The sequence below is a fragment of the Castor canadensis genome, chromosome 11 (assembly GCF_047511655.1).
Source record: "Castor canadensis chromosome 11, mCasCan1.hap1v2, whole genome shotgun sequence".
In the NCBI taxonomy this organism is placed as follows: Eukaryota; Metazoa; Chordata; class Mammalia; order Rodentia; family Castoridae; genus Castor; species Castor canadensis.
The window spans coordinates 123,329,647-123,347,104 of NC_133396.1; the positions used below are offsets into that span (position 1 = coordinate 123,329,647).

Here is a 17,458-nt window from a genome sequence, read left to right on the forward strand (position 1 = left end):
CTAAAGTGATATTGTGTGGAGAATGCTGTCAGAAGGTTGGGGGTTGGAGAGGATGAATCTTGATATAACATAAAAAGTGAAGGCAAGAAAAGAGGGCTAAAGATTTTTTTCCTAGGAGACTACTTACTTCTAACTTCCTTCTTTATTTTCCTTTCCCTCTTTGCCGTTGCCCCTCAGAGTTGGGAGACATCACAAACTTGAGAGTCAACTTCACCAGGCTGGCCTCTTTACCCCAGAGGCGCTACCACCCACCCAGTGCCTACTTTGCTGTGTCCCAGCTGCGTCTGCAGGGGAGCTGCTTCTGTCATGGCCATGCTGACAGCTGCGCCCCCAAGCCTGGAGACCCTGCAGGACCCTCCACTGCTGTGCAGGTGATAGCCCAGGGTGTGGAAGGTGGAGGGGAAGGGGCAGGACCAGGAAAGATCAAAGATGTTCTTGAACTCCTGCGAAGCAGGTTATTCAGCAAAAACCAAAATGAATCTAAGTGAATGCCATTTCAAAAATCAGAATTAGGTAATGTTTCTGCAGATGTGCTTTGTGGTTGAAGATTCTAATTTTCAGTTGCATGCAAGTGTATGTGTGGGTGTTGAGGAAGAATTTAAGGCAAGTCTCCTCAATCCCAGTTATACCTTGTAATTATAATGTGTGAATTATTATTTGCAATATTATTATTTGGATATGAAAATATTACTATAAATTTTACTTTCATTGGGACCTAAAGCTACTTGACTGGGCCTCCACCTCTAATATCCTGCCTGAGTTGACAGTCCCTGGGCTGGGATTCTAAAGTCTCATCTGATGGTGAGATCTGGGCAAGCGAGCCATCAGTGTTTAGTACACATATGAAGTCTACATGGCCCAGTCCAGCCCAGTCAGATTCAGTAGGGATGGGCGGGGTGGAGAAGCTGAGTTAAATTAGCTCCCTAGTGGGTCCTCTGTGAACACAGACATGAGGTCCCTGAGTGGAGGAGACAGAGCCTTAGGTGAGGAGGCACAGGGGCCTTTCCTTTGCCTTTTCTAGGGCTTCAGTTCTATCAACATATGGGAGCATGGTGTTGGGCCTAGTGATAGAGGGCCAGAGGAAATCATAGAAGGCAGGCTGAAGAGAAATGAGCAGCAGTTGGCTCTGTTCTTTCCCCTTCAGGGCCAAGTCCTGCCCCAGGCTTCAGAGGGGGCAGAGGGAGGCCCATTTGGAGACCAGTGTTCTATGAGGGCTTATAAGACAAATTCCAAGAGCCCAAGACTGAGTAGGATGGCTGACCTGTGAAGAAGGTTGGGTGCTGATCCTTCGGTGTCTCAGTGACATTACTGATTCCGTTTAAGTGGAAATCAAGTTGCAGCCCTGACTTCAAGTCCTCCTGGTTGTATGGGTGGACAGTGGGATGTGGAAGAGGTAGTGAGTCACCTAGTCTTGGTGGGCCTGCAGTCTGGCAGCACAGTGGAATCATGGATGTCTGGGCTGTGTGCCCTGAGGGTGGGATCAAAGTAGGACTGAGCATTAGTATTTTGAAAAATGTTCTTCAGGTGATTGATTGTTAAGTGCAGCCAGAGTTGAAATGGAATTAGAGAGACCCAAGAGGCCTCATGAAGGAGATGCCATTCTAGCTGGAGTTTCTGGGTAGGATTTTGCTGATGAATACAGAGAGAGGGAATTTTTAGACAGGAAAAACATCAGAAAAGGCCAGAAGATGGGAAAAAAGTAGGGCTTCTACAGGGAGCAGCTGGAAGTTCTGCAGGGAGTAGGAGATAAGAATGGAGCAAACATGGTACAGATCCTTGAATGCCAAGCTGAAGGTGTTAGGCTTAATTTGGAAGGCAGTTAGCACACAATAGCTATTCTATTTTTATACTTTAATGAGTCTAGTAACAATTCATCCTAAGAGCCCCATCAGCCAAACAACTTAGTCACATGTTGCTGGGATATTACTCCCCAGAGAGTCCATAGGTCTTCTAGAATTCCACCATCAAGGGTGTGAGCACCTTCCAGGTGTGTCAGGGACTGGGTATGGGGGGGGGGTTTGTCAAAGTGCAAGGAGTGCGCTTGTAAGATCCTTGCTAGAGGAGCAGTTCAGGTACACACAGCATACTCACACACATTCTCACACGTGTGTGTGCTAACATACAGAAAGTGATGACAGGCAGGTGAGCTAGTGTTGCAGGAGCTGGGTGAAGGCTGGAGCACCCAGGGATAGTGTCCTGGAAGGGCTGAAGTCTGGGTAGGGCCCTGAATGATGGGCAGAGAGGTCAGAGGGGAGAGGGCAGGTCCACCCCTGGGGCTCTCCAGTGTTAGTTATTCTAATGACCCATGGCCCCTCTCCCAGGTCCATGATATCTGCGCCTGCCAGCACAACACTGCCGGCCCCAACTGTGAGCGCTGTGCACCTTTCTACAACAACCGGCCCTGGAGACCCGCCGAGGGCCAGAACCCCCATGAATGCCAAAGTAGGAGCCTGGAACCACTCCTTCCCTGTAGTGACTGGGTTGGGTACTGATCCTTCTTTGTCTCCGTGACATCACGTGGGACACAGAGGGGGTCTGGCTGTTATTATCCAAAGGGAGATGAAGTTGTGACTCTCTTGGTTATGTGTGTGGGGTGAAGAGATTGGGTGTTGTCTCACACCCCCACTGCCTCTACTTCCTCTTTAGCCAGTTCTGGAGGGGCCAAGGATTGGTCTCTGCTGATGCCACATGGCTTTCATGGTGGTGTCTCCAGAACCTTCTTCCGGCCCCTTCTACTGTTTCAGGTATATTTGGTTCCCTGTTGTCATTTCACCTACTTCAAATGGCCCTCTGGATCAGAGCCTCCATTTGCACAGCCCACAGAGAGACAGTGACCCAGCACATCTGTGGTGGCTGTCGGGGAGGGCTGTGGATTGACTTTTCAAAGGGCTCTCTCTTTGGGCCAACATGGCCCCTGTTCTTAAGTGCATCCCACACTGGAGTCAGAAGGCCTGAGTGCCCATCCACCTTGCTTTCTTCTTGTTATGCAGCCTCAGATAGTTACTCAAGTGTCCCTTGGCCTCTGTTTTGCCATTTCCCTGCCTTGGGCATTTCGCAGAGTTGTTAGTGAAGTGACTGCACTGCATTGGTGCCTGTTGCATAGATGGCACTGGTGCTGGTCAGAGGTCAGCCTTGGGACTCCCCTTTTCCAGGGTGTGATTGCAATGGGCACTCGGAGACCTGTCACTTCGACCCAGCTGTGTTTGCTGCCAGCCAGGGGGCATATGGAGGTGTATGTGACAACTGCCGGGACCACACTGAAGGCAAGAACTGTGAGCGATGTCAGCTGCACTATTTCCAGAACCGACGACCAGGAGCTCCCATTCAGGAGACCTGTATCCGTGAGTAGTACCTTTTGGGACGCAGGTCATCTTCCATCCATTACTCCCTGTTTACTGTGGTGACAAGAGAACACATGTCCCTGGGGACACAAAGGCTATCAGGAAGCATGAAGATTTGGTCATGGGTCAAGACTTGTGGGGATTGTTTTAACTTGCCTATGCACTACTAAGCCAGTCACTTAACCTCTTGGACCATCAATCGACAAGCCAATCAATGTAATCTTTCTTTTGGTCATAGTAGAGGAAAAAAGTAGAGGACAGTTCCTGTCCTTGGATAATATAAAGCAAACAGACATGAAACAGAAGGATAGAAGCATTGTGTCCATGCTTTTGCCCTTACCCTGTTGTTCTAATGTTTATTTTTCTATTTTCCCCAGCATCCAGCACTCCCTATGGCAGGGATTATGTCTTCTATCCTCTGGCCACAGCCCACTGACTCACAAATCACTGATGTTCAAGAAATGTTATTGAGGGTGGGGGATGGTCCAAATAATGTACACACATGTAAATAAATGCAAACATGATACCTGTTGAGACTGTTCCAGGAATCAGGGGAGAGGGGATAAAGAGAGCAGCAGAGGGGTGAATTCAAATATGATATATTTGATACATTGTAAGAACTTTTGCAAATATGCCAATGTACCCCCACCCAGCACAACAATAGACAAGAAAAGAAATATTAATTAAACATATGAACGGACTGGGATGAAACCGTGAGCGATGTTTAAGGTGCCTACAAGGCTGCTGGGTTGGTACAGGAAGAGCACACGGGACTGAAGCAAGTTGATTGAGGAGGGTTTGATCAGGAAAGACCTCCAGGATGAAGGAGTCAAAAGTGTTGAAAGGCAGGAAAGAAGCAGGGAGCAGAGAGGGGAAAGCTGGGTCACTTCCTGCGGATATTGTTTGTTTATGGGAATGAACTTGACTTTGACCCCTCTCTCCAGCAGTTACTTGCAATGTGATCTTAAGTAAGTTCTTTAATATTTCCAAGCCTCAGTTTCCTTATCTGTACAACGATCGTCACCTTTCAAGGTTATCATGAAGATTGCATAAGGCACCAAAGCCAGTGCCTGGTTCAAGGCATGTCTCATAGTGCTCAGTAAATAACAACAAAGTATATCTGTAGTACTTCCATGTGCCAGCTACTGTCCCATCTGGTTTATATTTACTCATTATTTTCCCATTTGACACGTTAGGAAACAGAGGCACAGAGAGGTTAAGTTCTTGCAGAGGTTGGCAGGTTGAAAGCCCGTGGTGGAACAAGGATTTGAACCACAGTCTGATTCCTAGAATCTGATCTGAACTTTCAACTTTACTTTATTCCTACCATGATGGTTGATTTCGGCTCTCAGCTTGCGAGTGTGACCCAGATGGGGCAGTTCCAGGGGCTCCCTGTGACCCAGTGACCGGCCAGTGTGTGTGCAAGGAGAATGTACAGGGAGAGCGCTGTGACCTGTGCAAGCCCGGCTTCACTGGACTTACTTATGCCAACCCACAGGGCTGCCACCGTGAGTAGAGGCCCCAGCTTGTCATGGTGTGGGGCAGGCTGCATGGGGACACCAGCCTGAGGCTTTCCCAGATCACAGAGGGACCCCCTCCCCACCACTTCAGGGTAAACAATGGGGATGTGCCTGGCATTGCTTTGCCTGGAATTCTGATTTCTTATTTTCCCCTGCACTTGGAGGCGTGCCACTGCTCTCCAGCAGGTGGCAGCACAGGCCTGGGCTGAGTGTTGGGACTGAGTCAGCCAGAGCAAGGGTGGGCAGGAGAGAGCAGTCAAGCTGCCAGATGGTTGGGAAGGCACAGTGGCCATGAGTCAGCAATGTTATCCAGAGGGAATGGCCCTGGCCAGTGCTTTTCCCTCCCTCCTAGACATGTGTCTTCTGGGGCTGAGCTTTCTGTGGGGTATCTGTCTGAGCCCAGCACCCCTCCCTCCCACAGGCTGTGACTGCAGTGTCCTGGGGGCCCGGCGGGATATGCCCTGTGATGAGGAGAGTGGGCGCTGCCTGTGTCTGCCCAATGTAGTGGGCCCCAAATGTGACCAGTGTGCTCCCTTCCACTGGAAGCTGGCCAGCGGCCGAGGCTGTGAACCATGTGCCTGTGACCCGCACAACTCCCTCAGTCCCCAGTGCAACCAGGTATGAGGTGGGGGTGGACCCGGGGACCTTCAGCAGCAGAGAGCTCCTGTTTACTGATATCTCTGTCTCACCATCATGCAGCACTCTGGTCTTTCCATAGTCGGTCAGGCCTGTGTCACCTGATGTCCCTCTCTCTGTGGCTCTCAGCCTTGGGCAATGCCTTGTTCACCACACCTTCTGCAGAGTACCTCTGGGCCTTGACCTCGAGGCTGGTCTCTGCTCTGGGAGTCCTTGTTTTACAAGGCTCACCTGTGCTCCAGCCAGCGAGGACTGGATTCTGTGTGTGGAGCAGAGGTCCAGACAGGACCTGGTCTCCAAATAGCAGGGCAAGATAGAGCCTGAGAGGACGGGTTCCCTGAGGGTGTTCTCCCCTGCTCAGTTCACAGGGCAGTGTCCCTGTCGAGAAGGGTTTGGTGGCCTGACGTGCAGTGCTGGAGCTATCCGCCAGTGTCCGGATCGTACGCACGGAGATGTGGCCGTGGGATGCAGAGGTGCGTGCTCTCTGCTTGGGAGAACAAGCGCGTGGATGGGTGTGAGGTGTGGGAGGAGAGACACGTGGTGAGGACTGAGGTCTGTGATATGATCGGACATCCTGGATTAATACGTGTGGTGTCAGCCTGGGCGGCCCCATGAGTACGGTGTCCCCCACACTGCTTGGCTTCCCCACGCTTAGGTCAGTCTAACTGCAGGCTGCTCCCACGTCCCCACATAGGAGGGTTGCCTTGCTTGTCCCTCCCTGAGAAAGAGCATTTCCTACAAGCAGCAGTAGGAGTGGAGGTCATTCATTCCCTCCTAATGATGGAGAAAGTGAGTCCTGAGATGGAAAAGATGCCACTTTCCAAAGAGTCATTTTGATGTAGTGACAAGATCATGGTATGCAGACACAGTTTTGATCTCATCACTTCCCCTTTTTAGACTCAGTTTCTCCTCTGAGGAAGCACACTGTATTCCTCCCTTCTTTGAGGGAGGGAGCAAGCACTGGGGGTGTCTCAGTGGTCTCATTTATAAAAGTGGAAAATAAACATGGTGAGCTTAGGCTGGGTGTAGTGGTCCCTTCCTATAATCCTTGCCACTTGGGAGGTAGAGGTAGGAGGATCAAGGTCCAGGATGGCCCATGCAAAGTGTGAGACCCTATCCAGAAAATAACTATAGCAAAAAAGGCTCGGGGCACACACAAGAGTAGTGGGCTCAGTATGGTTGCAAAGATCAGATGACTTCATGTGAGTGTGACTAAGATTGTGCCTGGCACATGGTGGGCTCTAGATGCTTTCTGTCAACAGCATGGCTTTTGTTTCCAAGTCACACAGGAGGACCTCAGGTCAGACCTTCTTTTTAGGGAACTCCCCACCAGATGCCTTCATCTCCCTGGCCCCTGTCTCTGACTATTATTTCTCCTGGCTCTAGCCTGTGACTGTGACTTCCGGGGAACAGAAGGTCGAGGCTGTGACAAAGTCTCGGGCCGTTGCCTCTGCGGCCCTGGCTTGACTGGGCGTCGCTGTGACCAGTGCCAGCGAGGCTACTGTGACCGCTACCCGGTGTGTGTGGCCTGCCACTCTTGTTTCCAGACCTATGATGCAGACCTCCAGGAGCAGGCTCGGCGCCTTGGCAGTCTGCGAAATGCCACTGCCGGCCTGTGGTCCGGGACAGGTCTGGAGGACCATGGCCTTGCTTCCCGGATACTGGACGCCAAGAGCAAGATTGAGCAGATCCAAGCAATTCTTGGCAGTACCTTGGTCACAGAGCAGGAAGTGGCACAGGTGGCCAACGCCATCTTCTCCATCAGGTAATCCCTTGCCCTGCCAACCAAGTGGGAGGATTATGCTACATGGGTTCATGAAAGGGGCACACGGGTTCTTACTGACATTCATGTGGTCCACTGCAGTTCTTAAGGCGTTTTCACATGTGCTCTTTGTTGATGTCTGCGACAATCCTGGGAGGATGGAATGGCAGCTTGTATTACTTCTGTCTTGCAGATGATACAGGCACAGTTAGGTGATGACAGAGCTCCACAGCCACTAGGGGGCCAGGAGCCCAAACCCAGAGCTCTTTCAAGTGCCCTGTGCTGCCTAGGAGAGTCAGCTCTGGATTAGTCACCCTGGCAGAGGGGGAAGGGTTCTAAAAATAGTTCCAAATTTGCCTTTGGAATGGAAGCAGTCTCACCCACCCCGTCCCACGAGCAGAGGTGCCTTCTTAGTGAGATGAGGTTCTGGAAGCTTCTATAATTAATTTGCACTGGCAGACTGGCAGTGCAGAGCTCTCCAGGTGTGTGGTTGGCAGCAGAGCAATGGCAGCCTGAGAAGCGTGAAGTCCGAGTATCTGTCACTTATGGGGCTGCTAGGGCTTCTTTGGGGGGGTTCAGTAGAGGAACCAGAATGAGTGTTGGGAATCGTTCATTCGTTTATTCACTCCACATGTGTTTTAAAGCATCTAATATGAGTATATGGTGTTGGGGATAATAAAATTAATATCCAGAGGCTCAGGTGGGCCTGCTGACATGTAAACAGTGAAATTAGGTGGCACATGTTGTAAGAGAGCTAAACCTTCCCACAGAATGTAATTCTGTCAGGCTTCACAGGGGAGGTGCCTGTTGACCTCAAAAAATTGGAGTCTGTCCATAAGCAGTTAACTGGGAATGTCAGCATGGAGTGGCAGGCCATGAAAGGGTGTTCCATGCCTGAGCCCAAAGGTCAGGGTCCTGAGGCTCCTTTAGGTGGGCATAACTGGTGGGCAGGAGATGGGGGCTGGAGCTCAGTGGGGTGGTGTGGGCTACAGAAGAAATGTGGGAGCCACTGCTGTACCCGGGTAGCTGAAGTCAGCCTGAAAAGAGCCAGGAGGAGCAAGGCAGGCCAGGGTTCCTCGCTGGGGAGAAGGGGGAGGTGGAGAATTGGGAATGTTAGGTTCACAGAAACCAAGCAAAGAAAGCATTTCATGCACCTGCCTGCAGAGTGATGGAGGGAGGCCGTGCAAACTGACCTAGTTCTTCCCTGCCTCTGCCCAGCAGAACCTCTGCAGCCCGTGGCTTCTCCCATCCTTTCTCCACGGGCAGCTGTTTTTCCTGAACTCAGCAGTGGCTCCTCCAAGAGGAGGCTGGAGTCCCCTCCTATATTTTAGCTAATGCTCTTTTCCCATCTCAGGCGGACTCTCCAGGGCTTGCAGCTGGACCTACCCATGGAGGAAGAGATTGTTTCGTTCCCTGGAGACCTGGAGAGTCTGGACAGAAGCTTCAGTCGCCTCCTTGTTATGTATCAGAGCAAGAGGGAGCAGTTTGAGAAAATAAGCAGTGCTGACCCTTCAGGTGAGAGAAGGGGACATGGCCATGGTATGCCCCGCCCCCTCTCCTCTTCTGCTCCTCCCCACTGCCTGGTGTCCAGGGCCAGGGCAAGCTCCATCCACACTCTTCTTCCTTCAGGAGCCTTCCGCATGCTGACCACAGCCTATGAGCGGTCGTCCCAGGCTGCTCAGCAGGTGTCCGACAGCTCCCACTTGCTGCGCCAGCTTAGGGACAGCCGCAGAGAGGCAGAGGAGTTACAGAGGCAGGCCGGAATGGGTGCTGGTAGCCCCCAGCTCTCCACCCTGAGGCTACAGATGGCTTCCTTGCCTGACCTGACACCCACCATCAACAAGGTGACTCAGGGCATGGGAGTCTACTTCCTGGAGCCCCTGCCCAGGTTGTCACACATCAACTGCTGCCGCGTGTTTCCTATTAGGACAGACCTGCCCTAGTGAGAACCTACCTGATTCATCCTGACCCTTGTACCCCTCACTGTGTGCTCAGAGGTTGCCAAGGAAACACATTTCTGGTGCCTGGTTGTCATGGAGATGCCTGGCTGTTTGTTTCCTGGTGTGGGATGGGAGTGGTTGTTGAGGAGCCTCTTTGACACCCCCATCTCTCTACAGGTCTGTGGTGGCTCCAGGCAGATGGCCTGCACTCCAGGAGCATGCCCTGGTGAGCTGTGTCCCCAAGATAATGGCACGACCTGTGGCTCCCACTGCAGGGGTGCTCTCCCCAGGGCTGGAGGGGCCTTCTGGATGGCGGGGCAAGTGGCTGAACAGCTGCGTAGCTTCAACTCCCAGCTCCAGCAGACCAGGCAGATGGTAGGTCCAGTGGAGGTGGGGTGGACACAGGTAGAATGAGGCAGAGGGCACAGAGCCCTTCAGGCAATTCAGAGCTCCTGCTTTTACAGTGAGGAGAGACTAAAACTCAGAGATAGTAGATGACTTGCCTGAGGGCTCCACACCAAGTGCAAGATAGAATTTGGAGATTGGGCTTTTTTTTTTTTAAACACAACATGTACACCATTCTTCTAGGGTCAAACTGGGTTGGTTACAAATGCTTCATAGATAGGTGTTAAGGTAGAGGGTGACTCCACAATCCTGGGGGGCTGCCGAGAGGCCCCTTGGGGGTTGTCCCCCTTTGTGACCCATAGTGTGTGTCAACAGATTAGGGCAGCTGAAGAAGCTGCCTCTCAGGTCCAATCAGATGCTCAGCGCCTGGAGAGCCAGGTGAGCACCAGCCGCTCCCAGATGGAAGAAGATGTCAGACGCACACGCCTCCTCATCCAGCAGGTCCGGGACTTCCTCACTGGTGAGCTGGTCTTGCGTCCCCTCTGTTGATGTTCCTGCTCCTGCATGTCCTGCATTCCCAGGTCCAGTTCATCAGCCCACCTTCTGCTGCCCTCATCTGCATGTCTGCCACCACCCTTTGTTTGGCCCACCCCTCCCTGCCTGCTCCATGTGATCCATTCTCCATCGAACAGCCTGAAGCCTGAAACACCTCTTCAAAATATATCTAAGTCTGATCACATTGCACTCCTGCTTAATATCCTTCAATGGCTTCACCTTGTTCTTGGATAAACTCCCAGGTCCTTTCTTGGCCTACGAAGTCTGGCACCCGTCCATCTCTTGGTGTGACCTTGTGCTCCTCTTTCCTTCCCTCACTGGATGTCCTTGAACATGTCAGACTCTTGCCTGCTTCAGGGACTTTAATTTGCTCTTTGCCTGCCTGGGATTCTTTTTCCAAGGCTGCTGTGTCTTGTCCTCCAGGTCTCAGTTATAATGTCACCTCCCCTAGAGAGGCCTTTCCTGACCTCTTTATCTATGGACATCCCCTTTCCTTCCCATTCTCCTTTGGAGTTGTAACTTCATGGCACTGCTAAGTCTCTATGGTTCTTGGGTTCCTCTGTGAATGTGCTGTGTGTCTCCCCAGGAGACTCCAAGAGGGCAGGGATGGTTGTCAGTCTTATTTACAGCTAAATCTCCAGCACCTAGCCCAAGGCCAACCCAGGAAGCATCCCACTCTAATGCAATGAATGGATGGACGCTATTCCCCGCCCTTGCTCCTGGAGAGTGAGACAGGACTCAGGGGCCATGTACAACTTTGGCAGCTTCTGTTTTTCTTTGCCTCATCTTTCCCTTGCAGACAGGGATGGTAGTATTTCACAAGTTTATTCTGAGGATCAAACGGCTGATGTAAAAAGTGCTTTGAAAAATTAAAGGTGCCTCCAGAATGTGAGTTGATATTATGAAATTTCTGGTCCCTGCCAGGGAATTTGCTTGGCTGGGAGCCCAGTTAATATGGCTGAGGGTTTGGTGTAGCAGTGACTCTTCTTGCTACTATTGCTGTGGTTTTGCCCCACACAGGCCAAAGCTCTTTCCTGAGTGTAGATAGCAAGGCCAATGACTTGCTTAAGGCCATGCGGTCCCTCTGGGGGAAAATGTTACTGGAGAAGCAGGAAGATGGTGCCCAACACATAAGGATGAAGGGACAGGCCAAGGTTTGGGGATCAGACTCAGGCAAGGGCGGCTTGTCCCCAAGTCAAGCCCAGGGAGGCTGAATGACAATTTATCCTGTATTAACCTGTCCAGGGCAAGGGCCTCAGGGGTAAAGGGGGTTGGGTTTCTCTCCTTGTGGGGCAGCCCAGGCTCACAGGAACATGCAGGGAGTGGTCAATCTCACTCATGCTGCCTTTAAGGTCAAGTCCTGTGATGGGTCCAGGGCCACAGGGAAGGAGCAGAGCCTGAGAGAGACCTGGCCATGGGGAGAATCCATGAAGATTCTCACAGTACTGTAACAGTAGGCTCTAGTCTCTGAGACCCGTTATCAGAGGGGCCTGTGGTGCTGACTGCTGTTGGCATGCAGGGTCACAGCAGGCGAGGGAGAGTGGCAGGTCTACCGGGGAGGACATTAACATTGCCTTTACTAGTTCTCCAGATGGAATCCATCAAACTAATAGTTAGTGTTTATTAAGTTCACAATAAGTGTGGGGCACTTCTAAGTGCTTTGCATGTATTGCGTTATTTAATCCTGGGTACCTGAGCTAAGCACTATTATTATTTCTATTTTGCATATAAGGAATCTAGACACAGAGAGGTTAAGCAGCCTGTCTAAGGGTATCCAGCTAGAGGTGATGCAGGTAGGACTCAAGCCCAATGATCTTACTCTATTGTCCACAAACTACATTATTGCCTCATGGTATGGACACAAACACACACAGTTTGTTAATGTTTTCCTCTCTCTAGGTCCCCCCCCACACACCTCTTCTGACCTGGTTAATTCCTGCTCATCCTCTGAGAAGCCCCCGAAGTTATCCCACTCTCCTCCAGGAAGCCTCCCTGGACCTGTCACCTGGGGGAGGTGCTCCTCCAGTGCCATCCTCGCACCTGGGCTTACCCTGGACTTTTATTCATACATTATTATGCTTCCTTGTTTACAAACCTGTCTCACTAGATTTTGAACTTCCCAAGCACAGGGACATCATCTAATTTGATTTTGCAGCCTTAATTCCTCGCATGCTGTTGTGCGAGCAGTAAATATTTACTAAGCCCATTCTAAGCCTCAGAAGACCTATAACTGAATGTATTGCAGACCCAGCCTGTGCCTGCAGCTGAAGTTTTCTGCAGAAAACAGGAATGCCAAAGCAGGGCAGTGATAGGCTCATCCTTGTGGTGGGAGGCTTTCTGGGGAAGGTGTTTATTAAACTCTGTTTGGAAGCAGGACTCCAGGTTAGAGGTGTGGCTGATGTCTGGGTGGGCAGGTGTGATGAGCCCTCTTAGTTAAACTCAGCTAGTTTTGTCTTGAGCTTCTGCTGTGTGCTGCTGCAGAATGGCCGGAGGGACATAGCAATGGCCAGGCCTGTCTCCCACCTGGCATGGGGAGGGGCTGGGGATGGGATCTAGATAGCCAGTTGGTGAGTACACCCTCTGGTAGTGAAGCATGGGCAAATCATCTGGGTTAGTGCTTCCTTCCCAAACACTTCCATACCAGAGAAATCTATAAAAGCAAATAGGGAGACATGGGGAGATGTCATCTCTGTACTTCTGACCTTACTCTCTGACTCAGTATTGGTTTGTAAAAACTCTTGCTAATTGATTATTACATGTCACACCTTTAGGTCGGGGATCATTAGTTCCATTTTATAGATCAGGATGGGACCCTGATCACTTGACTGGTCCCAGGTGGCTTGAATAGGAAAGCAAAACCTGGATCTAGAGAGCCCTGTCAATCATTCATTTACTCTTAAAACACCAAGGACCTCCGAGTGCCCGGCACTGTGCTGGGGTCTGCAGAGATAGCTGTGGACAAAGCCCACACCCTGTTTTCATGAAGCTTACATTTTAGTGGGAAAAGAGACAAAACCCAGATAAACAAGGCCAGTGTTCCCATGTGGGTGGTGTTAAGTGCTGGGGAGAAAGATGAAGCAAGGATGGAGAATGAGGAGGCCCAGTCTAGGGTGAATGGAAGATGCAGTTCTCCATTCGATGAGAAGGTGACATTCCTGCAAAGAATGATAATCCTTATCTGCCTTTGCAGACATGAGCGCTCAACATGGTGTGCAGAGAAGGGGTCTTATTGCCAAGGAAGCAGCTCTAGTGCCTGGTCACTCCCCCCAATTTGGGGCTGATTATGTGTATGCTGCAGGCATTGTTCAGTACCAGCTGCTTGGCACCACCTCCTCCTCCGGGCCCTGCAGCTTCCTGTGGCACTAGACACTTAGCTGCCACAGCTGTGCTGACACTCCTCCTCCCCACAGCACTGAGCATAGGACAATCATTCTCCTACAGCATTTCCGGAAACTCCCAGAGAATCAGCGTGGCCCCTGAGCACTGCTCAGCCTGGAGGGGCTGCTGGTCCTGAGGGAGGTGAGTGGGCTTCCTCAGTCTGATGGATGGATGGCTGTCTTCCAGATCCTGACACAGATGCAGCCACTATCCAGGAGGTCAGTGAGGCCGTGCTGGCCCTGTGGCTACCCACAGACTCGGCCACAGTTTTGCGGAAGATGAAAGAGATCCAGGCCATCGCAGCCAGGCTCCCCAACGTGGACCTGGTGCTATCCCAGACCAAGCAGGACATTGCACAGGCTCGCAGGCTCCAGGCTGAGGCTGAGGAGGCCAGGTATGACATGGGCCCTCAATTCCTCCCTGCTCGGGATTGGGCTGATGCTTTGCTTCCCAACCCTGTCATTAGGAAAGGGGTGTAGAGGGTGGAATACAGAAAGAGGTGCTTATCACGGTGGGGGATGGTGTAATCTGCAGAGTCTGGATTACACTTCACTCACATGACCCTGTGTTCCATATGGGCAACTGTGCCCAGAGGTGTCTCCAGCATCACTCACTGAGCATGTCTGCTTGGTGGAGTTCTGGAAGTAAGAGCTGCTGAGCATCCCTAATACTCCCCTTGCTCTTATCTTGGCTGGGAATGGTATTTTTCTGGGGGTGTGTGAGTTGAATCAGACACTCGTTCATTCACTGTTCACTCATTCTCTCTCCCCTTCTCCTTCCTCTTTAACTCACTCAGGAGCCGAGCCCATGCGGTGGAAGGCCAGGTAGACGATGTGGTTGGGAACCTCCGACAGGGCACAGTGGCACTGCAAGAAGCTCAGGACACCATGCAAGGCACTAGTCGCTCCCTTCGGCTTATCCAGGACAGGGTTGCTGAGGTGAGGTTTTATGACTTCCTCCCCTCCATATTTGGGAATGAACAGATTTAGGCATGAGGGATAGAAGATTCCAGAATGTTACCCAATTGGAAACTGAGCTGGAGGTCTAGAAAAGGCCCGGCTTGGAACCTTGGACTGTTCTATCCATGCAGAAGGCAAGGGTGGACTCTGAGATACGGCAGGGGTGGAGTCAGGCTGGAGAAGGAGGAGGCCTGGATGTCAGTGAACAGGAAGGTGTTTGGGAGGGGACCGTTGTGAAGTCCTGGTTGGAGAGATATTTTTATTGCCTGAAGACTGGGAGAAAAGCTGGGGGAAGAAGACCACTTGCTGCTATATCCCCAGATTCCTCTCTCTTTCCACAAAGGTTCAGCAGGTCCTGGGGCCAGCAGAAATCTTGGTGATGGGCATGACAGAACAGCTGGGAGGCTTCCGAGTACAGATGGAGGAGCTCCGCCGCCAAGCCCAGCAGCAGCGGGGACAGGCAGCCCAGGCCCAGCAGCTTGCAGAGGGTGCCAACGAGAGGGCACTGAGTGCCCGGGAGGTACAGAGAGTGCAGAGTTAGCCCAATGTTGCATAGTCAGAGGGGGGTCCTGAGCAGGATGGACTTTGCACACTTTATAAGACCATGGGCTCTAAGTCACATGGAGTAACAGAACCAGAAGTGGCTTCTGCATGAACCCAGTCATAGCCAGGCATCTGAATTCCATCATGGCTGCCTCTGGGGTAGCTGGGCCAGGGACATGGAAGATGTTCTAGCTCAGATGCTCTCCTTTTACAGATGAGATTGTGACTTGTCCCCAGGCTCAAAGCTCATTTACAAAGCACATCTCTTGACACCTGATCTGGAGTTTGTCTCCTCAGTCCCCAGCTTGGCTAGACACTCTTAGCTTAGACAGACACCCTGGGCTCCATCACAATCAGAATTTGATTAGAGATCAAAGAGCTGTTCTTAGTGCTTCAAGTGTGCTACCTGCTTCCTCCAGGGTCAGGAACAGGCATGGGCAATTTTGGTTGCCAAGTTGCCAAAAATGCTCTTAAGTGACACCTTAATATTCACCTACTGTTACGGGGTTGAAGTGTGCTTGAAGTGAGGTGGGAAGTGACAGAGCCTAGAGATGGAAGGAGGGAGATCCAGAATTTTAAGACATCACCTGGGTTAGGCAAACCCAGCCCTTTAAGGAATAATAGGAGGCACCTTATCGCTGTGCGCTGATTTGAATGATGTCAAGTGCTTTAGCCACAGGTTTTTGGGATGGATGATGGTGGTGACAACACTGAGACTGGTCTGTCTTTTCCAGGGATTTGAGAGAATAAAGCAAAAGTATGCAGAGCTGAAGGACCGGCTGGGTCGGAGTCCCATGCTGGGTGAGCAGAGCAGCAGAATCCTGAGTGTCAAGACAGAGGCAGAGGAGCTGTTTGGGGAGACCATGGAGATGATGGACAGGATGAAAGGTGAGGGACGGCTGGGTGCATGGACCGTTGGGCATCCCTAAAGGCTGATGGTCCCCTCCCAGGGCTCCTGAGGCCCATTCTTTTTGGAGCAGCAGTGCTAAGGCAGTGAGATCAATCGGAATTTACCTCTCGTATGTGGGGAATGCAGACCTGTTCACGTGACATGGCATGGCCTACGCTGAGAAAGCTCACAATTCAGCTGAAGCCATTTTCCCCATTACCTGTAAGATGCATGAAACTCTATTTAACAACACAAGGTGGTCTGTGATAAGGGATGAATAATAAGAGATCTAGGGGTTCAGAGAGAAATGGTCAATGAAAGAAAAGTTCAGAAAGATAGAATTTGAGGTGGGCCTGCGAGGAAATGTAGGCCCACAAGAGCTATGAGGAAGAGGAAGGACATCAAGACACGGGTGATGAGAAGGAATGAAGCATACTCTGAGGATGGGGACAGGATTCATCTCCATGAGAAAAGGGGTGATGAAGAACCAGTGGGAGAGAAGTAGCATAACTCCACATGGTGGGGTCCATGTAGCTGGGCTCCAAGGCCCAGATGAAGACGATAGATTTGCTCCTGCTGATGTAAGGAACCATCCAAGGTTTTGAATATGGTGGAGGCATAATAGTAGCTTTTGAGAAGGTTCTAAGGTTTCCTCAGAAAGAGGAGTAGGGGTTTCTAGAAACCAGTTAATCACTAGTATTTGATGATAGTATTGTTGAACTAGAGAGTACAGTGAATGCCATAAACTTTCTGAATTTAGCCAGAGTGGTTGTCAAAAATCTTACCAGGTAACCAGGTAGACACCATAAAGACGGTTGGGTTGGTGGGTTCCTAATGAATAGATGTGAGGTTATGGCCACCTCAAAAATAAGGCAAAAAGGACTGACTTTAAGGAAGTAGCCCAGTAACTGGTTCAGTTCTTGACCACTGATGCTTTGAATAAAGATAAAGAATTTGTTTATCAAATCTGAGGGTGACAGACAGTCAATACATCAGAAAACAGACTCATTATTCTAAGAGAATTACAAAAGCCTAGATGGGCTGAAGCCAACCAGACCAGTTTAAATAAGAAGAAGAGTTACCCTGGCCATGTTTGTAACCCACAAATACAGCTCAGGTGAGGCTGGCTTCTTAGTGGCTCTGTCACTGCAAATACTTTATAACTGGTAAGTGATAGGCAAATACAAGTTGTTATTTACCTGAAAAGGACCCAAGAGTTTTGATTAACTGCAAGCTGATTATAAGCCAGCAATGTCTTGCTACTGCCCAAAGCATTAATAAATACAAAGAAGACAGAGTAAGGGGAGTAATAGCTCAGGGGTGATCTTAAAACGATTTAGCACCTGGCATGCCATGTGCCACCAACCAGGAAAGGCTCAGCTTGTAGCATTTACCCACTTTTAGGAATTTACCTTAAATTGGAGGATAATGGGGAGGATACAGAATAGCAGCTTTTCCAAGCCAAAATCCTTCCCCACTTTCCCGCCCTAAAATGCGACTCCAAATAAACTTTGCCCTACCCTGGCCATCCTGTTATCACCTCCAGTTTAGACATGAAGGTCTAAGGGACTCCAGAGCAACCCAGTCCAT

General features: G+C 50.7%; 1 protein-coding gene across 5 annotated transcripts in view; it reads left to right on the top strand.

Annotated features, from left to right (window-relative positions):
* Lamb3 (laminin subunit beta 3) overlaps window positions 1–17,458 on the top strand; it is a 37,275-nt gene that overhangs the window by 18,397 nt on the left and 1,420 nt on the right. For all 5 annotated transcript variants that reach the window (XM_074048425.1, XM_074048426.1, XM_074048429.1 and 2 more), the window contains 15 exons: window positions 178–371; window positions 2,322–2,442; window positions 3,153–3,341; window positions 4,694–4,849; window positions 5,283–5,479; window positions 5,859–5,970; window positions 6,884–7,262; window positions 8,614–8,774; window positions 8,889–9,103; window positions 9,377–9,574; window positions 9,920–10,064; window positions 13,664–13,871; window positions 14,274–14,415; window positions 14,780–14,956; window positions 15,714–15,867. In XM_074048425.1, coding sequence (XP_073904526.1) covers window positions 178–371; window positions 2,322–2,442; window positions 3,153–3,341; window positions 4,694–4,849; window positions 5,283–5,479; window positions 5,859–5,970; window positions 6,884–7,262; window positions 8,614–8,774; window positions 8,889–9,103; window positions 9,377–9,574; window positions 9,920–10,064; window positions 13,664–13,871; window positions 14,274–14,415; window positions 14,780–14,956; window positions 15,714–15,867 — 2,748 coding nt within the window. The remainder of the gene's footprint in view (window positions 1–177; window positions 372–2,321; window positions 2,443–3,152; window positions 3,342–4,693; window positions 4,850–5,282; window positions 5,480–5,858; window positions 5,971–6,883; window positions 7,263–8,613; window positions 8,775–8,888; window positions 9,104–9,376; window positions 9,575–9,919; window positions 10,065–13,663; window positions 13,872–14,273; window positions 14,416–14,779; window positions 14,957–15,713; window positions 15,868–17,458) is intronic.